A 27,289-nucleotide genomic window follows, 5' to 3' on the forward strand; every position below is an offset into this window, starting at 1 on the left:
ATAACGATACGACGTAGCTTAGCTAATGAGTTTCTTGGGAACGTTAGAAAATAAGAACATTTGAGCTGTTACTGTTTCTAATGCCTCGACCATTGTACTGTTAATATAAAATGAAAGTTCACTGTATGCCCAGATGCCAGCTCTCAATCAGTTCGAGTCCACTGTTCTGTTTGATTTGTGCTCGCCCAGCTTCCCGGAGTGTGCTCCTTTATGGATTACGATTTTATATGGTGGGAACAGAGGACCCATGATACAAAAGTATGAACAGAGAGAGGGGGGGACAAGCAAGTCTGCAGTAATGGCAAGTGCAGGGAGGTTTTTACTGAATAGTACCATGGAATAAATACTCTTCCAAGTTAAGAAGCCAACACAGAGATAAAAAGGACAGACTGGTGCACAGGAGACAAGGGAGAAGGAGCATCAACTTGGAATCCTGTGCACAAGGACAACCTGGACTTTTAAATGTAATTAACATCATCTAAAAGCAGATTCTAGAAGGTTAAAGTGCACAATCATTCTAGAGGTTAGCTGCTGATAAGAGTACAAAAGGGACCCATAATGGAATTAAGTGGATCTTAACAGTATCCCACATTCCTTTATTCTTCAGTCAGTTTGGAACCATGAAATACAATCATGCACAAGTGTCCGCTTGTAGCTATGCTATTTACATACAATATATACCTAGTTGGGCAAGATGGGGAGAATACAATGTCTCAATACTGTAAAATGTCTTACCTGATGAGCACGGCAAATTAAATCCAGATCATGTCGATTCAGAAATTTGCTTACAACATCAGCACCAAACGTGAAAGAAACGCCACGATCATTCTCACCCCACCCTTGCACATCTTTATCAGGATCAGACCAAAGCAAGTCACAAAGCAAACCTGAAAATTAAGTTAATGAAAAAATGTAAAAACTATGACAACACTAGAAGTTTAAATAGCAATGTAAAGTCTAACAAAATATGAATAAAATTCGTTTGGTATTCCATATCAATAGTTACACACAGGTGATTTCCGGTTTAGAGGACAGGGATCAAAATTCTGCAGAATAGAACAGCCACGGTAGAAGCTCCTAGAACCTACCAATTGAATACCAATAATACAAGGTTATCATTCATGCAAAATTGCTGTAATTAAAACATTGCGGAGCAGTTTTTGAAAGATCTACAGAGTCATAGCAGGTTCTATTCTATTTTGCCATATGCCACATGGAACTCCGAACTACAGGAGAACAGATGAAGGGCTGGCAAAGTTGGAATCTAGCCGACAATTGAAGTTAGGACAGATTTTCTATACTCTGGCCTGGTGGACAGATGTACAGAAGGCCAACCTAATATTGTGACAGGGACAACTCTGGGAGCTGTACCAAAACCAGTTTGTGGTAGCAAGGCGAGTGGTCAAGGCCAAGTCTCAAGAGGTGATGAGCCTGTAAGTGGTCCTCAATGAGTACATAGTGAAAAGTCAAGGAGCAAACAGACAGTTCTACAAATATGTATGGCCATATAACAATGAAAAACTACTAGTATGTAAACACACAAGACTAAATAAAAGATATACATACACAATCACTGGAGTAGGGCAAAATACTTGTCAAACTGCAGCACAGGAATGTAAAGGAATAGTGCGCTCAAAAATATAATTTTCCCGAGCTTTCGGACATGTGTTTTTAAGCATACGTTGATCGATCGTACAAACATTTCCTATGCACCTTACTGTAGTTTTCCTCACTTTTACACATGCAAAATCAGTCAGCAGGGCGCAGCCCATCTTGTGCTAATCTTAACCGTTGCCGCATCGTTCTAAGGTGAACTGCCCTGGTGGCATTAAATCATTCCCCCCCCCAGCCCCCGAGGCGGACATCACCATTCCTAGCGATATTCTCTGCCTATCTTCATGATGTTACTCGGCAGCGTAGCCAAACGCGCCTAGTCATCAGCTACGTGTTGACGTCAGTTGACGAAGAATATCAACACATCCTCTCACAACACACCGCGTCCCAATTTTCAATACAAAACAATTTTGAAAGGAAACCGCAATGCTCCTTATAATGTGCTTTTATTTCACAATAAACGCTCCGAGTTCATCCGCCGATTTCCATATTCAACCACATTGGTAATTTCTTTCTTTGTTCTCGATTCACAAATGTTTATCGTGAGTCACACAGTGTTGCTTTGGGTATAAGAAGCGCATTGGACGCAATGTGAATCGCAAGGCTTCAGCATCAGCTTGGCGCTAGACCACCGTAAATGTCAGGTTGCGCCTTATCGCTGGTATCGCGAATGGGCGTACCGGCCCGGGACGATCGTCCCAAAACAGCGTCATTGTAATTCAGCCATTTAAGTATATCTGCAGCTGCCGGCTAAAGAAGGCTTCAATTGGTATCCGGAATCGATTACATTCGCAGAAAGGCATGATGTAGCTGTGTAGAAGACAACAGAAATGTGTCTCAGTAGCCGTTCTTTATTCTTATTTATCCATTAATTCTGCACCGCGTGAAAACTAATGATGAACACAAACGTGAAACAATGGAAACAGAAAACATTGTGGAAAGTTGGAGTCTACTATATAATTGAGAGGTTAGTGCTATGGATTAGGTTTAGCTCGCAATGGGATGCGGCAGCTGACGGAAGAATCCGAAGAACACATAGATGGCATTTTAACAGAATATTAGCGCAGAATTTGGCATTGGTGGAACTTGGGGATACCCAAATGTGGACTACATGCATTTCGGTGCTGGACTGCCCATGTGCCCGGGACAAAGACAAGTGCACACAGGTTGTTTTTGCGTGTCGTTGCAAAATGCCATAAACAAACAACCCATTACAATGTAAGCCAGCAATACCGGTCAGAAAATTAAACCTTGACTCGTTAGTCTATAAACTCATCTACAGTAAAAATTACCTAACATTCAGCATTTCCATTCTCTGTGTCACGGAGAGTGTCCGTTCAGATCAACAAATTTTGATAAAAAGAAATTACATGTTCCTTTGTCCAGTTTTGGAATGGTGAACTCTTATTTGACGGTATTACACACCTCCTTTCATTCATTCCATTCGGAATCCTCTTTCTTCCAGGGATGCGTGGGTGTGCACAGCTCACAAGAAAAAATTCAAATGCAGTGACCTTCACTTCCAATGGGAGCGAATAGCCCTGCACACCAGAGTGGCATTTGAAATATTTTTGAAAACAAATTGTTTGCTGGCATCCCCAATGCCACACGAAATTTCTAGTGATTTAATTTATTTTTTAATGAAAACAGTTTACTTCCAAATGCCTTATTTTTAGTGTCCCTCTGGTAAACTGCTCACTCTCCCAGCGCCTCGCACAGCCAGCCCCCACCACCTGTCAGCTCAGCCAGTCTTCTGTTCTCACAGCAAATCAGCTTATCATTTTTGCAAGTAGCGAGTCTCGAGCCCTGATAAAATGTGCTCGTACGAGAATGTCAGAGCAAGCCCAGCTCCAACCTTCATGCACAATCCGTCTCTGCTCACTGACTCATGCCATCTCCAACCCCCTCCTGCCAGGCTGCGGTCCCCTGAACCCATGACCCCTTTTCCCTTTGAACGCATCTGGTTCACAGACCATACCCCCCGCACAACCTCAACTTCACCTCATATATACCTAATCAGGAGTGGTCATATTTTGGCACACTGACACCTATCCCTACTGCGTTTGAAATCGCATGACTCCGAGGGCCACAAATCAAAGATCGGCCCCTCTGATAAGGCATCCGATAGCAACGACCCCCAACACATGCCCACATAAAAATATAGGTCACAATGCACCCATTTCTCACCAACACCACCCTTTGATGCGTTGTTTTGCTTAAAGTCAGTAGTTCTTGCGTGGCAAGTTTGTTATGTAGCCTAGGTCTCATTCCTTTGTGGGACACATTTATTCAGCTATTTGGACACGTGCTTGGTAAGGCTACTGCAGAACCCCAAAGTCGCTTTCATGCTGATATCCATCTGACCCTCCCTGATCCGTGAAGGACCCGCAAGAGCTCGACGAAAGCGGGAAGTGTGAAAGCACAGCGTTACACTGTATGGCATTCTCCAAAAGGCACCTCTTGCAAATAAATATAGGATACATTTCAAAAGACAATTTTGATGCTTTATTTGCACTTTATATAAATATTTAACAAATAAATAGCTGCTAATCATTTCAAGCAGGAAGTGAACTGTTCCAAGAGGTCTGCTTTAGGTGGACAGGGCACGTTTGCAATGTTTTGTGGCAATGTATGTGCCCTAGATTCAAAATAGAATTCCATTTCCTGGTATATTGGCTTGACCACCCATTTTTTGCTTCTTTTCGTAAAGGCCATTGCGTAATGAACCATCCCAAAGTTTCCTGCAGTCCTCTATTGTTCTCTCCCTACGTTCTCGTTATGTGCCAAGACCGCAAGTAATGTCCGATATTGCATCCTGTCTATGCCGAAATGCAATCTCTTGGGCCTGTACTTTAGGCACATATTGTGGAACACCTTCAAATGTACAGTGTGACAGAATTCTTTGAGTCCCTTCAGATATCTTGATAGAGTTTTATCAAACACTATCTTCTCAAGAGTTTTGTGTGGAGGCGAAGATGGAACCAACCACTTTTTGCGTTCCTGCTCCCACGATAAAGGTCCATGTGCACATTGGTGAAAATGTAGGTTTTCTGTCCAAGAGTGAACGTTGGAACAGTGGTGCATTAATGAGTGCCATTTTTTTAGTAGAATTTCCACAGACCCACCACAAGTTTTGAAGCTCCACCAAAGATGGTTGCTCAAAGACTAGGACTTTTTTTTACCGCTAGCTGTTTTTTTATTGGATTGATTTGGCAACGCACCATACATCAAATTGATGGCGAATGTTTGAAAACTGCTCTCACGTGGCCTTGGCTATTAAAGCATGTCCGTCAGTGGCTACGAGGTCTATTTGCATTCCCCTCGATTGGAGATCTTCCAGGGATTTTATAAAACCATGTTTCTTCTCCATGGCCACTGAGGATTTACATTCGGACACCTGCACGACCAAACTCACATTATTTCTAGTTTCCATGTCCTGAAAGTAGTATATGCAGTACTTTGCTGAAAATGCGAGGCTGTCACACTCCATCGCCAGCTAGACTGAACAGTTTGTCAGAGAATGTCCTTTCAATTGACATTTGTTCAATTTTCTAAGCTTCACTAATAGCAGGGAATAAATATTCCCGTTGATATTTGTACTACTGCGTTTTAGAAAGGAACTGGAGTCCCACAAATTGACATAAACTGGACAACTTACTAAAAGTAGAGACACTGAAAACTAAAGCTGCGGCACACAGATTTCCAGCTGGAACAGCTGGAACTTTGCCCAGCATCGGTTGAGTGGACCATAAAAAAAAAATAGCATGGAGCAGGTCACAGGTGGCTTGGATTTTCAGGTTAGTGTCTTGTGATACACAAGTCACATTCACCAATGGCTGCCCAAATACCGCCCCCACGCCCCCTCATTGGATGGACACATTTCAGCATCAGTATAATCTCTACCAGGCAGCTGTCGAATACAATGTATTTGTGCTCTTTTATTAGACTATCGTCCTGCATGAATGTGGTTTGTGACTCAACTGTGGTGGACATATCGACAGAACAGGACACACTGAAGTCGAGATCTTTGGCAAGTTCCTTGGTCAATTGTGTTGAGGCTTCAGTGTCTGTTATTTCAGCTTGTGTTATTTGAACACAAATTGGAGAAACCATCAATGTCTTATTGTTTATTGGGTGTCCCTTTTTTGCGGGTGTAGATGGTGTGAAGTGGTCAATGAGTAATTCAAAAGCATCTTACTTATATTCAGTTTCTTTTTCATCTTGTTGAGTTCTCACATTATATCAAAGGCCCAAAAACACGTTGCTTGCTTCACTGGTCACATTCAATTCATTTTCTGGCCATTGGGCATAAGCATCTCGAGTCTGCTTATTGACTGGACTACACCGCGCCTCAAATAATAGTTGCTCCATGGTGAAATCTGTTTGGCAAGCAGCATCTTGGGTTTCATTTGTTGTCTGTCTCCATACTTCGTTTTCTTCTGGGCCTCTAGGAGATGGGCTGTAAAAACATGTTCAATGTAAATCTAACATACAGTATGTAGCACTTAAGATTTTAAAAAAGCATGTTATGACGACAACACCGGCGCAAACCACTTTTTGTAAACAAAATTGTTACCCTTTTTCTCTTGATTTTCTGTGAAACAGTGTTCTTCACTCTAACGACTGCACAAGCAAGCTGGCCCGCCACCTGTGATCCATGTTCTTCCTCTTCTAATTCCCGACCTTGTAAACATCCCTTGAATAGAATATTCATTAAAAAAAAGTAAATCGTATTTGAAATCAAATTCTTTCCTCGCACACATCGCTTATACATACCCTCATAAACTGTGTACGTCATTCAGTCAAAATATACATTTCAAATTTCACCTGATTGATGGCTACAGTACTCTATCAGAGATCACTGTGCGAAACCCACCGATTGTAATGTTGCATTCAAGCATTTTGCATTGTATTCGGCATTAGGGTAGAAATTTTAACGTTAGAACTGAAATGGTTAAAGTTTGAAAAGATGCTTGTTTATAATAATGTCACCATCTAGTAGTATCAGATGTAGGATATACTTTCTTTCATGCAAGGGAACTGTCAGTACGCATACCTCATGCTCTGGACAAGCTCCCAAAAATGTAATTGTAGTTGAAGTACCAGCATCCCCCTGTAACAGTACTTGTTTTAGTATGGATGAAAACATTGAACAGACACAATCGAATGCAGACAATGGTACATATCAATAAAAACTGATAAATGAAACATTATGTAAACAAATGACAGGATACGTAAACTATTTCATATTATCTAAAATTCCATGCATTTCCGTAATCGAAAAGCGAAATAAAACTACCCGATAGGCGCTCGAAGTTGTTGACGACTCTGGGAAACAAATGGATGCAGAATTGTCACGAAGTGGTAAAGGGAAAATTAGATGCATTAGATATCTGGGAAAATCCAACTCCCAAAAATATGAACTTCAGCAAGTCTGTATGGCTCACCATTGGTATACTGGACGTATCCGTGATGTAGTCACTACCGATAGTCTGTGCTTCAGTCAATATGCTCACCTAAAAGAATTGACATGTGAAGCAACCGATTATGAAAAGATTATGCTTATTTCGAAGGGCACTATAGCATAGTTTTCTGTGCTCAAATAATTTTCTATGATGCTCCTAAAGCCAGGGACAGATGTCTAGCAAAATGGGATATAGTTATAAAGCAATACAATCTGGTAAATATGCAAAGTTTAGTAAGAAACATTTACACCAAAAGCACCAATCCGTCCATGTAGTTACCTGTTCAGTACCCCAAGGCCTACAGTTTATTCATGAACCGTGACTCACCTGAGGCAGCGTGTGCATGAAGAGAGTTGGAATTGCATTTGGAAGCAATTTACGAGACGTTCTGAGTCGATGCTTCTTTGTGTACTGCGATTGGTCGTACATCTTCGGGGTAAAGTGCAGGCTGCAGAATCGATCGCCCCTCAACTCCCCGAAGACATCCTGGGCTCTACTTTCAAGCTCGTCCAGCGCAAATCCGCAATATATGACCCATTCTCTAATTAGATCTATATTTCTCTGGAATATATGCATTTGTGTGCCCTTTGGTTTGGTATGGGTCTTAGAACGGCAACCATAAACCATACAAGCAGGAATTGTTGAAAAATCAGTAAAAAAAAAGTCCATTGTTAAAAAATTATTTTGCATGAATGCATGAGAAAGATGGAATTATATGACAATGCATTACTTACCATAAAAGCATTTCTGATGGTTGTATCTGCTTAGATTCACATGCTGTGCATAGGTCCGACATCCAGTGGTCACTGCGGAGTATTGCATTTTGTTTTTCGTAGTCGAAAAGGGGACGTCGACAAGGCGTGTCTGTAACACTATCCCTATAGTGACGTGTGTTGTACCCACAATCCCTCACGCTTCGAGGTCCCTCGGTTTGTATTTTTCTGCCCTGAGGGAGCCTTCTAGACGTGAGGGAGTACTGAAAAGAGAGATATAAAAGGAAGTCTATGTTCCTTCCATCCGAGCGGGGAGGAAGGGTGGGCGCATGTGAATCTAAGCAGATACAACCATCAGAAATGCTTTTACGGTAAGTAATGCATTGTCTTCTGATGTTTGTTAATCTGCTTAGAATCACATGCTGTGCATAGACTAGCGAGCAGTACCCGGAGTTGGCGGTGGGTTATGAGAAGGAACAGTAGAGAAAAGATGTCTTAATACTGCCTGTCCCACCTGGGAGTCAGATCTTGAGTGTGCATCTAGACAGTAGTGTTTTGTAAAGGTGTGCACAGAACTCCAGGTAGCCGCTTTGCAGATGGACTCAAGGGGAACATTTGCAATGAATGCTATGGATGCCCCAGTGCCTCGAGTGGAATGTGCTCTTGGCTTGAAGGGTAGTTCTATCTTAGCAAGAGTGTAACAGAGAGTGATGGATTGTACAATCCATCTAGATATAGTGGACTTGGAGACTGCATCTCCTTCTCTTCCTGCTGCCACCGAGACAAAGAACTGATTAGTCTTTCTCAGTGATCTGGTTCTTTCCATGTAGAACATGACAGCGCTGCGTACATCTAGTGTATGCAGACTTTTTTCTCCCAAGTTGGAAGGGTTTTGAAAGAACGTTGGTAGTTCTATAGATTGGTTTACATGAAATTTAGAGATGAATTTTGGTGCAAACCTTGGGTGTGTGCGAAGAACCACCTTATCCTTGTGAACTGATACGAAGGGGTCTAATACAGAAAGAGCCTGTAGTTCACTTTCTCTCCTAATGGAGGTGATAGCTATTAGGAAAGCAGTCTTAAGAGTGAGATATTTAAGAGTTGCCTTGTGCATGGGTTCGAAAGGAGTGCCCATGAGTCTAGAAAGTACCACGTTTAAGTCCCATCAGGGAGCTGGGCTAGCTATTGGGGGGTGTATTCTCTTTACCCCTTTCATGAAGGCCTTTATAACTGGTATCTTCCACCACAACACTTTAAGTTGGGAAGTGGTGTATGCAGAAAGTGCCGCTAGGTGGACTTTAATGGAATTAAACACTAGACCTGAATCCTGTAAATGGGTCAAGTACAGAATAATGTTAGTGGCAGAGCAGTCAACCGGGTTGATGTTCTTACTGCTACACCAGATGACAAATCTTTTCCACTTGCTAGAATAGCAGTGGCGAGTATTAGGTTTTCTGGCTTCCCTGAGGATGTCCATACATCTCTGAGGGAGATGTGAATGTCCAAATTCTATGATCTCAGGAGCCAGGCTGCTAAGTTCATGGTCTGAGGGCATGGATGCAGTGTCCTGCCCTTGTCTTGTGACAGCATGTTGTACGGGCAAGGAAGTTTGATTGGGGGAGATAGGGACATCTCCATCAAGTGAGCGAACCATGGCTGCCGGGCCCACATTGGGGCCACTAGTATCATGGTCACCTGCTCTTGGTGCATCTTGTGTACCACCTTGTTGAGGAGGGGAGTCGGGGGAAAGGCGTAAACAAATTTCCCTGACCATTGAATCAACAGACAGTTCCCCTTGGACTGGTTCTGGGGGTACCTGGAGGCGTAACTTTGGCATTGTGAGTTCTCCAGGGTTGCGAACAGGTCTATTTCCGGGAAACCCCATTGCGTGAAGACGTTTAAGACGATGTCTTCTTGCAATTGCCATTCGTACTCTTTGGGTAGGGGGAAGTCTCTGCTGAGTTTGGCTGCTAGCAGATTGAGTTCCCCTGGTACATGTTGTGATAGTAGGAACATGTTGTGTTTGAGAGCCCACTTCCATATATTCTGGGACAGCTTGGACAGTCCTGGAGAGTGAGTGCCCCCTTGCTTGTTGAGATAGTACATGGCTGTGGTGCTGTCTGTGAGGACCATCACTGTCTTTCCTTGTAAGTGTTCCTGAAAGGCTTTCAGTGCTTTGAACACTGCTAATAGTTCCAGCAGGTTTATATGTTTGGAAGCTAAGCTCGGAGTCCACACTCCGTGAGCAGTCTGATGGGATAGGTGAGCCCCCCATCCTGTAAGGGATGCGTCTGTGGTTAGAGTGGCTTCCACTGCGGGTGTGGCAAAAGTTTTCCCTAATAACAGGTTTTCCTTTGTCCACCACCGTAGCGAGAGAACCAAGGCCTGCGAGACCACCACTAGGTCGTCCCATTGTCCGCTGGCCTGACACCACTGGCTGTAGAGCCACTCTTGCATTGGGCGCAGGCGCGCGTGAGGTACCAAATAAATACATGACTCCATCATCCCTAGTAAACGCATTGCTTTGCGTACCGTCACCTCTCGACCTGCCACATAACGGGGGATCTGAAACAGCATGTTTTGGACCCTCTCGTTGGAGGGGAAGACGAGGCCGTCCTTTGTTCGAATTAGAGCCCCTAGGAATTGTTTGATTTGGCTGGGGTCTAAGCTGGACTTCTTTTCGTTGATGGAGAAGCCCAGTCGGGACAAAAGGTCTACAGTCTTTTGGGTATTGGAGAAGCATGTTTCGTAAGAATCCCCTGTTATGAGCCAGTCGTCGAGGTACGGGTAAACCGGGATGGATAATCTGCGCAGGTGGGCCGCTGCCACTGCCAGTACTTTCGTAAATACCCTTGGTGCAGATGCTATCCCGAAGGGTAGTACTCTGAACTGGTAGTGTTTGTTCCCTATCTTGAACCTGAGGTATTTTCTGTGCGCTGGCAACATTAAAATATGAAAGTATGCATCTTTCATGTCTAGTGTTGTCATGTAATCCCCCTGTGATAACAGTGGGATTACATCCTGCAAGGTTACCATACGAAACTTTTGGGGTTTGACAAAATTGTTCGCTGGACGCAGATCTAATACAGGGCGCATGGTTAAATCCTTTTTGGGTACAAGGAAGTACACTGAATAAATACCTTCTGTTACCTGCGATAGGGGGACAGCCTCTATAGCTTCTTTTTTCAGTAGGTCTTCTACTTCTTGAAGAAGAATAGTGAGGTGTTCCGGTGTCATGCGCCGGTTCCGTGGGGGTCTGTATTTTGGGGAACCGTTGAATTTGATGCAGTATCCGTGGGCTATGGTGGATAATACCCAGCGGTCTGACGTTATTCCCTCCCATGCTGAAAGGAACGATGTTAGCCGGCCCCCGACCGGTGATGCATGGGAGGGGACCCGAATCTTTGGGTCATTTGTTGGTATTGGGCGTGGGGCCTTTTGGACTGGAGCCGCGCCCTCTTCCTTTTCCACGACGTTGGCCTCTTTGACTGAACTGGGTGCTTTGGTTAGGGGGCCAGTTGGTAGCAGAGTAAAATTGTTGTTGGCTTTGCTGCTGGCGTTGGCCACGACAGGAGCGTCTATTGCCATAGCTGCGTCTGTTAGGTGGCCTAGAAATTTGGTCAAGAGTTTTGATGGTATCAAACTCCTTCTTCGCATGTTCTAGGGCCTCATCAACTGCTTTCCCAAACAGATGTGTTTGCTCTATGGGCTTATTTATTAGGGAAGCCTGGGTTTCTGGCTTAAATCCCGAATTGCGCAGCCAGACATGGCGTTTGAGAAGTATTCCCTGAACCAGGGAACGTCCAGCTGTCTCTGCGGCATCCAGGGAGTTATTTACGATGCCCTGGTTTACAAGAGTTCCCTCTGATATAGTAGCCAACAGACGTGAACGCAGGGGTTCTGGTGCGTCCTCTGCTTTGCTGCGCAGCTTGCTCCACTGTGCATCTGCGTAGCTAGCTAATAGGGAATTGTTATTCGCAATCCTAGTTGAGAAGGCGGCGGAGGTTGTGATTCTCTTCCCAAGTGCATAGAGCTTCTTGCCCTCTTTGTCAGGTGGTGCCTCACTAGTAGATAGTGGTACCCCCGCTCTATTCCTTGCGTTAGTAACTACCAGAGAGTCCGGAATAGAATGTCCCCTGATGTACAAAGGGTCAGAAGACGAAGGGCTGAAGAGTTTTTCTATCCGAGGGTTGACCCCTCTGACTAAGGCCGGATTGGAAAGGGAAGGAGTTATTCTTCTCTTTATAGAAGCCAGGAGCGGAATGGACTGACTGAGGCTTTTTCTTTAATAACTTTTTCTACAAAGTCTATGTCGGAAGAGTCTCCCCTGTGTCTATTTCAAAATGCGCTGCTGCCTTGCGCAATAGTGCATTAAGTGAGGGCTGGTCATCTATGGGGGAGGTGTTGCCAATAGGTGAGTCCTTGGGAGGAGAAGGGTGAAAGACATCAGGGTCTGAGTGCACTGATGGGGATTGCCAAGGCTGCACTGATGGGGAGTGCCAGGGCTGTGAGGTAGCTGTATCTTCCTCAAAAGCTCCTGTGCTAGTGTAAGGGTCTTCCTCAAACCTCTCCTCCTCATGTTCTTCCTCTCCACCTAAACACTCATCTTCCTGGAGGTATTGCTCCTCTTCAGTGAGGTCATATGCATCTGTAGAAGGGGGAAACAGCCTAGGAATCTTGACCCTAGGGTCATCCTGGGTCCATTCTCTTGGTCTTTTGGGTGTGGGTGGGTTTTGGCTACCCAAAAACCTCTCCATCTTTTCCATACAAGAATGGAGTCTTTCCATGGTCTCATGGGGAACCCCTGAATAGTCTAGAGGGGGGAAATCAGTTATCACCATCAAAACGCTTCGAACGCTCCCACAACATCGACGAAAGGTTTCCGTCGCCCTCAGAAAAGCCCTCCGGTAGTTCAGAAGTGCCTTTAGATGAATGGGGCAGTTCCTGGCTACTTTTGTGCTTTTTCGGCGTTTCTATTTCCTTGGGTGCGGTATTCGACGTCTGTTTCGTCGTCCGCTTGCGTTTGTCCTCGGAAACAATTCTCGCCAGGCTCTCGACGACGAGTTCGCCGGTAGAGGGTTCTGGAGTTGGCGTTGTCTGCGTTACGCGCTGTTTCTCGACGGCCGCTCTATGGAGCGTTACGTCGGGTGTCTTTGAGGTAGCGCCCGTGTTAGATGAAAGCCCAATCGCTGGTCGCGTTTGCGGGTGGGGCTTAAGACCCTTACGGTCTAAGGTCGACGCCGGAGTGCCCTGCGTCCCCTTCGGCGCTGGTGGATCCTTCGTCCTCGACGAAGAAGAGCCGTGGGTTGTGTGCTTAGGCCTATGGGGTCTGTGAGCGTCCTTGTCGCCGGGGTGTTCATCCCCATAAGCAGGGCGTGAGCCGAGCCCGTCGGGGCCGGGGACGGACGTCGAGGAGCGCGAGCGCTCCTTCTGTGGGTTAATGACTTCCGTAACGGACGTCGAGTTATCACCCTCCTCGTCACTTTCTGTAACAGCGGCGGCGGGTGAGGAAACTGACTTGGACATAGCGTAGTCCGCCCACCTCTTAACTTTCCGTTCTTTAAGGGTTCTTGGTTTTAAGAGCTTACAGGCCGCGCAGCTGTCCTCTTTATGATCGAGGGGCAAGCAACGATTACAGAGCTTGTATTTGTCCTTCCAAGTGTATTTGCCCCTACAGCGTGGGCAAAACTTAAAAGGTGTCCTCTCCATAGCTGAGGCAATAAAAACTGGTGATAACAACCCCAAGGGAAAGATAGGGGAGAAAGAAAGACATTCTCGACGAGAAGAGAAAAGTTCGAACCCCCACTCTCCCTACTGTATGTTGGCCGGCGAGGCCTGGCCACGTGTTCGGCAGCGCCGAAGGATCTCCTCGTCTCTTCCTCTCCGTCGAAAACTTGCTCGGCGGAGAAACAGCTTCACAGCTAACGTCGAGGGGAGGGATCTTTTAACAGTAAGTATATATTAAGGACCGAGGTCCGTAGTACTTGTTTAGCAATGTCTCTCTAGGAGCTCCGCGTAAGGCGACCATAAGCTGGGCGGAAAAAAACAATCTGAGGGACCTCGACGCGTGAGGGATTGTGGGTACAACGCACGTCACTATAGGGATAGTGTTACAGACACGCCTTGTCGACGTCCCCTTTTCGACTACGAAAAACAAAATGCAATACTCCGCAGTGACCACTGGATGTCGGACCTATGCACAGCATGTGATTCTAAGCAGATTAACAAACATCAGAAAAAATGTTACTATCTAATGTTTGTTTTGGTCACAGAAGCAAAACGTGTGTAGCATAGCCAACTGTACACTAGGATAACTTTCATACACAATTGATTGTGACACAAATCGTAACGTTTTACTCGTCCCTTGAATTTACTATCATGCATCAAAAGGAAATATGCTTATAGACAGTCCACAAAGGATGCAATTCTATCACAATTGACACTGCTGACAATTGCTATATATCGAGAACAGAAAAAGTTAAATACAAGTCAATGAGATGAATGAAAATTACACTACTGGGTGCATTTGTTCGAAATAGATGGAAAATGAGATCGAGAAAAGATGATTAGGTGACCTGCCTTTACCTTGACCAACAAACAGATTCAGCAAGCAGGGTAGTTAGTAGCAGGAGAACAGGTAGCGTGACCACGGTTTGACTTGCAGTGCTCACAGATGTTCTCATGATAAATATCAAGGGGTTTATAAAGAATTAGAAAAGTGGGTGTGTATGTGAATGAGTGACGTGTATATAGCGTGGTCTTATGTGGATAGCAGGGGGCACAGCCTGCTTCCGGGGAGCCTGCCTGGAGACACTGGTCTGGAGAGGCCATGTGAACAATGGGCCCTGCACGGAAGATACCTTTGAAGTGTACATGGTGTTTGTCACCTTGGCCATTCCCACCCTGAGAGCCCCCTTGGGAGGGCATGGACACAGGTGTGAACTGCCATTGATAGGGTGGGGGGGATGGACAGCCAAGAGGCATGCAGGAAAGGGCCAGAAACACTGCTGAATGGGGACACTTATGTGGATTTCAGGGGCGCGGTCTGCTTCAGGGGAGCCTGCATGGAGACACTGGGTCTGGGTAGGCCATGTGAACAATTGCCCCTGCGCGTAAGAAACCTTTGAAGTGTACATGGTGTTTGCCATCTCGGCCGTTCCCACCCAGTCAGCCCTGCCAGGACAAGTGGGTGTGTCCTTGTTTCACTGAAAAATTGAAACCACCATTCATAAAAGTTCAGTTGTATTTTATTTTGTTGATGGCACAAATGTACTACACATTATATACTTCGGTTTGCAGCAGTGTAGGAAAATCCCCTGTACTGACCGCTGTCACTAGGCAATGTGTCTCTAATGGCACCAATGACAGGCAGTATTACTCGAACGCAGTGTCCAAGCCTGCCACGAAAACGCACAATAGGACAATAGGCCACCAGCCTGCACCAACCGTGGAAGAGAAAGATACAAACTGTATTTAAAGATAAGTGTATCAAACCTTAGTTGAAAATGCAATCTTGTATCCTATGGCATTGTTGCCAGTACAAATGTTACTTCGCGGATCATCAACTTGGGCTTTAAAGTGTAGACACATTACAACAACTATGCACTCCATTACATCTGTGAGACAGATAAATATAACTTGGTTGCACGTGAAAGACACAAGATGACCACTATGATTTCCGCAAATCGTGGGTGATGTATAGAATTGCAAGACTACATTCATTTGTCAGTGATAGATCAATGTTACAACACTATAGGAGACAAACATGAAATGTTAGTGGCCTAAGTGACATCACATCTAGAGTATACTTACTCATTACTTGGATTGTGATGGCGAACTGTTGCGAAGTTCGTACATAAGCACCATCATAATAATCAACAAGGACCGTGTGAGGCAGCCTGCCCTGAAGTATTGCAGCTCGGTAACGCATTGTGGCCATGTCTCTTCTTCCAATATGTAGGACAAGCATCCAGAGATTTCTCGGCAGCAGCAGTTCTCCTCGGTTGGCATTTCCTCACACCGATTGCAGGTAAACCAGGTGGAGACAGTCCATGCGACTAGGCTCAGGCTCTTGATCTGGTGATGCGTCCTCCCAACGGTTGTCCGAAGCCCCATCGTTTCCACATCTTTCTCTTTCGAGTAATTCTGCCTCGTAATACTTCAGCTCATACTGGTAGAGCTGTATTGTTGCCATTATGCGACAAAATTAAAATAGATAGTAATGATAGTACTAGTATCTGTTCGCACAGGCTACGAGCAACGAAGATAGCTCAGAGCAGAAACAAGCCACAGGATACACAAAAAAAAGCCAGTGAAACGATTGAAAAAGCAAATCTGAAGTCTGATGAGAAGCAGTCTGTTTACACTTATTGAGGAAAGAGGCGTCCTGCCATTTCCATGGAGACATCATTAGCGGGAGCGCAGAGAACGTTTACAAGAGACGTGCATTGGCGTTGTAAAATGGGCCGTATGCATCTAATGAGGTCAGCCTCAGGGGCGGGGGGATATGATTTAGTGCCGCCAGGGAAGTTCACCTTAGGGCGATGCAGCAATGGATAAGATTAGCACAATATGGCTGTGCCCTGCTGCCTGATTTCGCATGTGTAAAAGTGAAGAGAACTACAGTAAGGTGCATAGGAAATGTTTGTACGATCGATCAACGTAAGCTTAAAAACACATGCCCGAACGGGACAATAATATGTGTAGGGGAGGATTGGTCCAAAAGACCCCCCTTGCCTACATCCCTTCCCCAGGTGAGGGCCATGGCTCATCGGGCGTCCCCTCCTTACCACCAGAGCCCAGGTGGTGGATGGCTCACCTGCTGAAGACATTGCCCAAACGTATTGAATTTAGCTAGGCCTCAGAAACCATTTTGTCTAATAAAGTTGGTGCGAGCTCGGCGCACCGTAGCGCGGCCCCCACCTTCAGAGAGTTTCAATTATCCCTGTGGCCGCAGCTCCCTGGCAAATCCGCTTTGAGCCCGTTCCCACGAACAAGACGGACATGAGCTAGTGTAAGATACCAACACTAACATTTCACCTTCCGCAGTGTATCACTGCTCCCAGCATGACCCAGCCAGCGAAGCCTGGGTGAAAAAGAGAACTGTAAAATGGTCCTCAGATAAAAGCAAAAGTTCCCAAATATTAATACCAAAACTACTTGCAGTGCGTGCATTTTCTCCACAAAAATTCTACTATTAAGGAAACCTGTAAAATGTATAAACATGGTAGAATGCATGTTTACATGACATTAGCAATGAAGAACCCACACCACTGCAGTTGTGTGCAAATAATAAAAAGCGTTCCGGGGGACTATTCGTTATGTGTATCATTGAAAAGCTTACACCCCACGGTCCCGCGCCATAACCGAACTAATGCTGCTGGAGTGCAAGGAAAGACAAATGTAACCATACAGAGGGCTCATGTGAAGGACGCGCGAGAATGCATCTGTCATGTGTGTATGTCTAAGCCCCTTATGTGCCACTACCGTCACGTACAGTGGCAAGTCATTTTCTATGTGCTCCACCAACCTCACTACTACCTCACTTACTGCAAATGTATATGCATATAACTAAATGTTGTAGTTGTTAAAACATAGTGTACAAATAATGTGCTCAGACTGGCTATATTTGAGAGACATTTAGCAAAGTTAAAATGTATGTTTTCGAATGATCCAAATGAGTATTGTATAGTGTTCGAATGTTTATGATGTTTTCACCTAAAATCGGCAACACACGAGGAAGATAACTTTGTGAATATGTGCAAGGCCATTCCCCCTCCCACCCTGCGAAGACTGCCAAACAAGAGAGCAGAGGCCCGCGCCGCGCTGCTCCACCTCCCCCAACTAGGCTGGAGCCGCTTCAAAGATTTGTAGTCCCCTCTGCAGCACCCAAGGCCATGGCCCGCCACCTGCATTATTTACAGCCCAGCAGTAAACCTCCGCCTGAATACACAAATCTAAAGGCGCCCCCTCTTAAACCCCACAACCCACAGGATCACCTTAGACTTATGGCCCCTGTACAATTAGGACACCCAATACTGTGGCAACATATAGCAGCACATTCATAACGACTTCTAACAAGACAGAAAGACATGTACCGCCTGTCCCATGCCCCTCGACCTATGGTACCGGTCAACAGGACACTGGTAACCATGCACTGATGAATCACCATCAAACCCCTCTCAAGGTGCATTCCTCCTGTGTTGCATCAACCTGTAGAATAACCTATTGAAAGATTTACTAAAGATGATAATATTGCAATAACTGAATGACTGCGTTGTGCATGGCCTAGGGCAAATAAGTCAGGAAAAGACATTCATCTCTGACACTGGCCACAATGGCACAACAACACCGCCCGGATGAACTCAGCTGACCTGCCAGGCCCAGCCCAACCCACGAGGCTGACCAGTGACGTCCTCCAGCCAAGGCCAACCACATCGCTGCAGCGCCTATAGCTAGTCATCGCCACCCAATCCCATTGAACTTGAACCCCTTATAGTATGTAGGTTCTGATGACGTGTTTTGTAAATATATACGCCTGTCTTTGCTATTGTCAGACAGAGCGCTCTCGGAGTTTGCAGAGTTCTTTGCATGCCCTATTCTGATTGATAAACTCCCATTTACGCTCACCCACACTCTGTTTTGGCCTTATTCCCATTCTGGGAGAGTCCTTCATATTGTCTCATTGCGGGGAGGAGCGTGCTGGTTGGGGACGCTTGCCTTCATATGCTTGAGTGCACTATTCCTTTAAGTATTAGTATTCAGCACTACAGGGCCACAGAGATGCAACACTAACTTGTAAAGTCCATCCCTAAAATGCATGGGGCCTTGTGGCCAAAGGTTCACCAATGTTCCAAAGTTTGAGACAGGAAAAGGTTTGTGGAGGGCATCTGGTGTCCAATGAAGAGTTCCAAAGGGTAGAGGACAAGTTATCCTAGTTTTTTGTTTTAAGTGTCATATCAAGAGTCTCAAGCCATTTAATTTTCATTTCACCAGGTCATGTGTTGCATTCGGTTCATGTATCGTTCATTCTGTTTCATTTATGATCATGACTCACTATGTAATTGAATGCCTGCATTGTCATTTGACTAATTGGTCATGTAAGGAACAAGTTACTTACCTGTAACTGTTCTCCAGCATGGGTCTGGCATGGATTCACATGCTCGTGAATATTCCCAGTCAGGCTGGGAATCCTCGCTTTATTCCGCGTCGTCAGGCTGGGAATCCTCTGTAAAAGAAAAACAGTGTTTCATTTCGAAACCGTCTTTCTCCTATAAATCGATCACTGAGCTCTTGATCATACTACCCCCAGCCAATGATAGCCCTTTACCCAAGCCCCTCCCTCAGGCAGCCATCTTGAGATTTGGTAGCACATAAAGTGGCAGTAGTACCAAGAGAAGAGCTGCAGAGGGGGCGGAAGGGTCCGCATGTGAATCCATGCCGGAGAACAGTTACAGCTAAGTAACTTGTTCCTTCTCCAGCATGAGGTCTGGCATGGATTCACATGCTCATGAATAAAGAATACATAGCAGTACGCACAAGCACAACCACGGGAGGTGGCAAGGCTCAACAGAAGCAATGTTACCGCCTCACCTTCAAGCGAACGGGTTGCTCAGCACTGCTTGGCCGACTCTGGACTCCTCCCTAGAATACCTGTTGATACAACAGTACAATATCGTGAAGGAGTGCATCAACCTCCACATAGCAGCCCTGAAAATGTCCAGCAGTGGTACACCAGACAGGAACGCCGTTGTAGCAGCAATCGCTCTGACAGAATGGACTCTTGGACAGCCAGGCAGCGGTCAGTTTGCCATCCAGTGACAATGAGTGATGCAGCCGGAGAGCCACCTGGAAAGGGAAGCCTTGGGCAGGGCCCTCGCAGGATTCACAGGACCAAAGTTCACAAAAAACTGAGACGTTTTCCAGAACCTCTTTGTGCGGGCCACATAAAACTTCAGCGCTCGAGTCACATCCAGTGAGTGCCAAGTCCTTTCAGCCAGTGACGACGGAGTCGGGGGGAAAAAACACAGGCAACACCAAGGGCTTGTTGAGATGAACTTCCGACTGAACCTTGAGCATGAAGGAGGAGTGCGTCTGCAGCACCACCCTAGTCTTCTGGAAAGTCATGTAAGGCCGCTTACATGGCAGGGTCTGGATCTCACCTACTCTTCTTGCAGAGGTGAAGGCCACGAGGAAAGCTGTCTTCCATGACAAACTTGAGTGGAGCTTAATGCATAGGTTCGAATGGGGCCCTCAATGAGCATAGTCAGCACCATGTTGAGTTCCCATACCGGGGCCAGAGACTTGACCGGTGGGAACGAACAGAACAACCCGTTGATGAAGACTAAACTGTGTGACCACAGTGAAGTGAAGACTGTCACGGAGACCTGGTATAGCGGGAAATAGCTGCCAGATATACCTTGCGCCAGCCCCTATTTAGCCAATGACAGTAAATACAAAAGTACTTGACCCTCAGAGGGTTGACCTTCTGCATCCGACATCAAGTCGCAAAACGCATCCATTTGTGTCCATAGCACTTCAAACACTAGGCCTTGCCGAGTACCTCACTGCAGTCTGCCGGAAGCTCGTAACCCCCGAACTCTAATGCTGCAGGAGCCAGGATTTTCCTACAGTACTGAGCTTGATGCAACAGATTTTATTATTGGACACATTTATTAACCTGTGTTCTAGTTTGGGGTTATAGTCGACATGCATTAGTACCTGGTAGGGGCGTAGTATCTGCCTCCCAGCCAATGAGGCTGATTTACCACATGGTAAAACCCCTGCCCCGAGGCTCTTTGGAGCTGGAGGCCATCTTCCCCCGCCAGATAATCAGGCAAGTCCTCCCGTAGGCCCCCAGCCCACTTGACACATTTAATACCGCCTCGCTCCACTTACCTTGCGCTGTTGCATGCTGTCAGTGTTCCTGGTGCGTCCATGTCACGCGAATAGCAGCCTTGGAAAATGAGAAGGGCCTACGTGTAGTTCCCTTCTCCCCGATCCATGGTGGCCATTTTTTGTAGTTTTGTCTCGAGCTGAGAAACGGTTAACATGCTGTTACTCAACTTGAGAAAACTACACAAAGTACCCCAGTAAAACGTTCCATCGTACTAATAGAAATATTCAAGCAATATAACTAGAGGCGGGTGGGCGTTACCGATCAGCTAATGCCCTGGGGCAGCTGAGGGCTTTGTTAGGGAGAATTGTCAAAAATGTGCTAATTCCCTCCACCTTAGAGACCCCCGATCCCCAGCAACTTTGCTGGATTTTGAAGACTTGATTTTTTTATTTTTTTTTTAACCTGGAGAGAGCGAGACGCTTTTTCCACTCATGTATTTTAATGTGATTTTATACACTTTCTTTTTGGTTATGGAGTCTAGCCAACTCCATTGGCATATTTTACAATTGTGTCACAAAGCACCATCAGTGCAGTACACAGTGAAGTCTTTCAGATTTCCCAAGGTTTAAATACCTTCTCTGGGATCAACTGTTTCCCAGACCAGTGGAGTGAAATTGACTTCACTTAGCCCTGTAAAATTCTAGCCCCAGGACACCCATTTTACAATAGAGTACTGGAGGGGTTACTTCGTATCCCCTGTGTCCAATTACTCATTAGCATTCATGTTACCCTTTCCTCTCAGAATGGCTGGTAGCAGTAGGTTTTGCAATGCACTACCATGATTTACCCCGACCATGAACTGTTCGCAGCTCCAGTAACGTTAAATGGTAGGAGCCATGTTTTCCAAAATGGCGCAGAGCCTCCTTTGTTAAAATGGTCCTCTTTTTTGCCATTTCTTTGTGGAAAGGTCCTTCGAGTTTTTCACTGCGCACCAAACCAGGTTTGGTCTTTGCTCATTTGCCTTTGGCGGGCTTCAGGATTGAAACCCGTGTCTGGACTAGGCAGGAAGAGAGGGAGGTGCCCAAAACTCCCTGTGCTTAGTCTCCTAGGAGACCCAAATGTACTCTACGATTGGCTGGCTGACTGTCCGGTAAGGACAGCCACCCTGGTGGCCGAGTGGCAGCTAGGCTGGAATGAATGGGAGAACACAGAATAAAAAGGCGAGTCTCTTGGCTTGGAAGGCAGAGTTGACCACTGGACAAAGGAACCAAAGAAGAGCTTGAATAGGACGGCTGCTGCAACTCCTGGACTGTTGGCTTGCCCAGTGAAGCACTGCTGCAGGTCTGAATCGGCAAGTTCACATCGACGGCGAAGCCCTGCAAGGATGACTTCACCCTTTGAGTTGGTGGGACCAATCAACTCCCAAGTAAGCCACCTGGACACCCATCTCGGAGCCGGTTGCATTTCCTCAGAGTGCTGCAGGAAACCGTAGAGCCAGGGAGAGGGACACCAGATTGTGTGCATTGCTTGTAAGCTGTCCGAAAGCTTTTGCAAGATCCTCCAGGCTCCCACGAAGCAGGACTGACCAAGCCTGACCCCCTCCCCCCAGTTGAGTGCGGGACCTCAGATGTGAGTAAAGTCCACCTTGACGGCCAGGAACGGTGCTTATTGCTATGTGATGTACCGCAAGGAGCTGAAACGCAAAACAGCCACTTAAAAGTTACGTTTGCTGGTTGCCAGCTTTGACTGTGCCAATAAAGTGCAGGAGTCCCCCGACATCCTCCCTCTTGTCCCGACGACGGATGCCCAGGAACAGTGATATCTGCAGAGCTGTACAGGAACAGAAGTCTTCAGCTGCATCCTTTTCTTCTTTACTGAGGTACTGTAAAACTAGCCTCAGAGAACTTACCTCTTACTGTGGAAGTGCTTGAAACTTCTGCAACTCAGGTCTAATCAGCTTGCGTCCCTACATTTGGTTCCTTTTTTATCAAAGACTCCTAAGCACTTGTGCAAAGACTTTTCCCATTTACTTAGCTGAAGTGGTGCATCCTATACAAAGACTTGCCTCCCTCCTGCCCGGCTAACTATCGCCCAATCTCCATCACTCCCTTCCTGGGCAAGCTCCTGGAGAAACTGGCCATCTTCCAGCTTAATCTCTACACAATCGGTTGGTTGTCTTCATGACCATCAGTCTGGCTTTAGAACTGCCATAAGCACGGAAACGGCTCTCCTGAACATCCGCGAAGACCGGCTCTCCAACCTTGACTTTAACACCCCGTCTCCTCATCTCATCTCTCTTCTGCATTTGACACTGTCAACCATTCCATCCTGCTAAATGGTCTCCGTGATACCCTGGGTATCACCGGTCAGGCCCTGGCGTGGCTGACTGCCTTGCTCTGACCGGCCCTCCCAGGTTCAACTTGGGTCCTTCCTCTTTGCCATCTTTCTCTACCTGTGGTGTCCCCCAGGGGTCTAACCTCTCTCCCTGGCTGTTCAACCAATACCTGGCACTCCTTGCCCACTGGATTGTTGCTCTCTGCAACAACTTTCAGGGCTATGTGGACGTCACTCCTCGTTTTCAGGCTTCTTTCGGCCACCTCTTCTCCGTCCCTCATCTCTGAGTGTCTGCTATCCAGGAGTGGTGTGCCGCCAAGACCTCCGCTTTAATGCCAGTAAGACTGAGATTCTCCTCAGCACACCCACTCCCTCCTTTCCTGTAACTCTGACCGGCCTCTCTTGGCCCTCTTCCTGCTCCCACCTTCAAGGCCAAAAACCTCGGGGTCATCTTCGACTCCACAATGTTTCTCCTCACATCTCTGATGTCTCTAAGAAGCCACACTATCAGCTGCACCTCCTCCGAGGTATTCTTCCTTTCCTCTGCTTCCCCCAGAAGCTCAGCGTCTCCAGAGCTCTGGTGCTCTCTAGGCCCGACTACTGCTACAGCTTTCTAAATCGGCCTGCTTCTACTCTACGCCCTCTGCAACTCATCCAGAACAGGACTGCAAGACTTGTCCTTGGCCTCAAGCCCAGGGATCGCATCTGTGCACTTGCTCCCATTGGCTGCGAGGATTAAGTTCAAAACACTCTGCATCGTCCACAAGGCTTTCTGGGGCCTGAGGCCTCAATGCCTTCAACTCTTCCTAAATATCTTCCTTCTCAACTCTTCGCTCATCTGCCTCCAACTTCATCAGGGTCAGTCGATTCTCCAAGCAACGAGTTGGTGGTAGATCTCTTCGGCTGGTGGCTCCCTCTGGAACAGCCACCCGGAAACTTGAGGAGAACCACTTCTGTTCCGGAAGCACCTTAAAACCTTAGTCTTTGCTTCTACTTTCTCTCCCCCTCTCCCCTGCTGAATTCCTGGCTGAGACGGCACTGGTTACCTGGCCCCTTCTGATCTCGGGCCCAAGCCCTGCCAGTTGCACACCTGCACTGCCTCCCTGGCAACCCCTGCACCTGGGGACTGTTTTCTGTATCCCTACAGTCCCCCCACCAGCACTTATCTCAGCACTCACCCTGCACTTGCCACCTGCTGGCCGCTCTTATTTATCCTGTTTGTTATCCCATGTACTGCACTTTCCTCTCCCCTTACGCACTTTTCCCCTTCCCTTGCGATCTGAATGACACCTGGCCTTGTAAGATCATTGTCAGTCTTCCCCCTTTTCCTCGTCGCGCCTTGAAACACCTGTGTATAGACGCGTTATAAATGCCATATCATATATTGACTTTGGCTTAGCCTTTTGAATTGAATGACTCTTCTCTTGCCATCTTAAAGTATTTACCCTGCTTAAGAAAATTTGTATTTCTTGTGTTCCAATAACCTTTGCCTTTTACAAACTATTAAGTATTCTGTATGCCAACAGTAAGGTATTAATGTCCCCAACACCCTTATTACTCAAGTCACCCGTGGGTGTAGGTTGTGCCTCTGGGCCATCCCAAAAGGGCCTCGTCTGATCCAGAAACTCAGTGTACAGTATTGAAGTATATATGTGTGTTACTATTCTACATGGCTCCCTTCTGAAGGCGGCTTTATAACTCACTGTGACTGTTAGCATGTTCCACACTCGTATGGAATTCTGAACTTTGGCTTCTGTCGCTTCTGGATGAAAGTGTGAATGTCGGCATGTGCCGCACCTAGATGGAATCCCATAATTTCTCAAGCCTAGTCTGCGCCAGATCTAGACAAGAATGTGATTAGCATATATGATTTTCAGCATGCACCACACTTAGAATTCTTAACCTAGCTTGCGTCGCATCTAGACAGAAATATGATTGTTAGCATATGCCACACTTATATGGAATTTCTCAAATTTAGCCTGCGTTGCATCTAGACAGAAATGTGATTAGCATATGCCACACAGATGGAATCTCAGAAATGTGATTATTAGCATATATGATTCTCAGCATGCACCACACGAGTTCTGAACCTAGCTCGCGTCAAATCTAGATAGAAAGGTGACTGTCAGCAGGTGCCGCACCTAAATGGAATCCCACAATTGCAAGGACAGCAATGCCAACTAACCAACCAACTAACTAACAATTCCATCCCTCTGCATACACCTCTCAAACTCTAACCAAACACAACCACACACCTAAAACGCAGCAATCCGCACAAACTTAACAATGCAACAAAAACCACACAGACTTGCACAACAGCACACGACGACTACGGACCACAAAACACCCCAAGCCCAGCCAACGGACCCACCGGGCTGAGGCTGTCAACAGCACATCACTGCTCTCTTGCACTTTTCCTGCTTCCTCCCACTAACTCAACCTCCCCTCCTCTTTCAGAGCCGCCAGAGCCCCAAGGGACCACTACGGTGGTGATCGTGCACGGTACAAATGTCCTTTAACATTAACATTAATGATTAAATTATTGTTTATGCAAGAAACCTTGAGTGTAAGTTTATTTGAATACCTGTAACCGAATCTTTGTATAACTCCACTACAGCTCACATTTCCCCTCTTGAGAAGCCTGGCTGCACAACACGCTACCAAAACTGTGTACTACAAGCTTATACCAAAGGTTGGGTTGCCTCTAGCTGCAGTCAAAGTTGTTTGTAGTGTTCCCAGAGGGTACTGCTTTCGAACTTTGCCTAACAGGCTTTAACGTGAGCCCTGGGGCATTACATCACTGCTAATGCCCCACTACCAGGGTTATATAGAGTTTTAAATGATTGCATCCGAGATGCAGAACACGCGACAAGGAATATGGCTTTCATAAACTAACTTTTTATTGGGTTTCATGGCTAGTCAACTGTAAGGGTGGTTAACCAGGAAGGGTTCAGGCAACAGGGAAACTTGTTTTAGTTATCACTTTGTACCTACAGGTGTGTTAAGAAATCTACTTGTCCAAGGGATAAGATGTCATTTGTCCAGTAAACAAGAATCTAGTCGCTGACAAATGTCATCGAACAGCCAGTCATTCAATCAGGTAATAACAGTTAATATTACATTTTATGGAGGGGTGAGGAATCTGGCATGAAGTTCTAAAAAATTGTTGATCGTTTTTATTACTGAAGCAAGATAGCAATTTGTATCAGTGGGCAAAATTCCATTGGTACACAGAACTTTCAGATGTCCTAGTAAACAAAGGAAATGCCGTAGTTATCAGTGTTCCTTGGTCACATGGGTTCTCTTTCCGCTAGTCCACGCACATGCATTAGTTTTATAGGCAGTATTATGAAGAATTGAAATAACGGGCTTACAGATCCATCATACAAGTATAGCTTCCAATATGCATTTTTCATCATTTGTCTGTATTTATCCAGATTTAGTTTCTTATTTTCTCTGTTTAATCTGCATTTAGGTTTCGACACGTAAAAGAAATTAGTTACAACTTCGATTTGTCCACATTTGTTCAAAAGAAAAATTGACATTAGCATGTGGGTGGTATGTTTGCAAAGGGATTTGCACAGCGAGGACCTGCTGCAGGTCAATGGTTTGTTTTCACCTTCAATTTAGTTGTATTACTTTGATTATAATCACATGGGACCCAACTAGGCACCTCTAAACCAAAACATGTTTAATTCACATCTTTACCACAAATAGCACACAGATATTTACATTTTTGCCTTCCAAACCGGAGCATTCATTTAGGAGAAAAGTAACAGAATATTTATTAATTACACATTTTCTAAAAAGAAAAACCCACAAATACAGACTTAACTACACTTTAAGCAAAACATTTTTGCCAAAAATATAAGAAATGGACGCTATTACAAATCAAACTGATTCTGTGGTTATGATTGTGAACCTGGGTCACAGCTCTGTAAACACAACCCGCTTTAGAATTAAATCTTCTCAAATCTTTAGATTGAACTTCCATTGGCCTGATAAGCATGACTGACAGCATAGAGAGACCAAAAAGCAGTACCTTTACTTTTTCAAAAATGCATGCTAAAAAAACAGACTGAAGACTGGCACCCTTACATAGAAGATAGTGGATCGTATGCTATTGGGATTTAGAATTAAGCTTAAGGCATCCCAAAGAAAAAATAAGGCCTGCTTACCAAATGTCACCAATAGTTGAGAAGAACTCCTAAATTCAGATGTTCTGTCCAGATAAAACTTAAGAGCTCTTCTAACATCCAAGCAATGCAAAACCATCTCCGCTTCTGAAGGTGGGTTTGGAAAGAAGACAGGCAGATTGACTGATT

At 45.7% G+C, this 27,289-nt stretch overlaps 1 protein-coding gene across 1 annotated transcript in view; it reads right to left on the reverse strand.

Annotated features, from left to right (window-relative positions):
• The window catches only part of PPP1CB (protein phosphatase 1 catalytic subunit beta), a 342,596-nt gene that overhangs the window by 75,020 nt on the left and 240,287 nt on the right, over nucleotides 1–27,289 (reverse strand). The window contains exon 6 of the mRNA XM_069608722.1: nucleotides 736–887. Coding sequence (XP_069464823.1) covers nucleotides 736–887 — 152 coding nt within the window. The remainder of the gene's footprint in view (nucleotides 1–735; nucleotides 888–27,289) is intronic.

Source organism: Ambystoma mexicanum, chromosome 4q (assembly GCF_040938575.1).
Source record: "Ambystoma mexicanum isolate Mex_15411 chromosome 4q, UKY_AmexF1_1, whole genome shotgun sequence".
NCBI lineage: Eukaryota > Metazoa > Chordata > Amphibia > Caudata > Ambystomatidae > Ambystoma > Ambystoma mexicanum.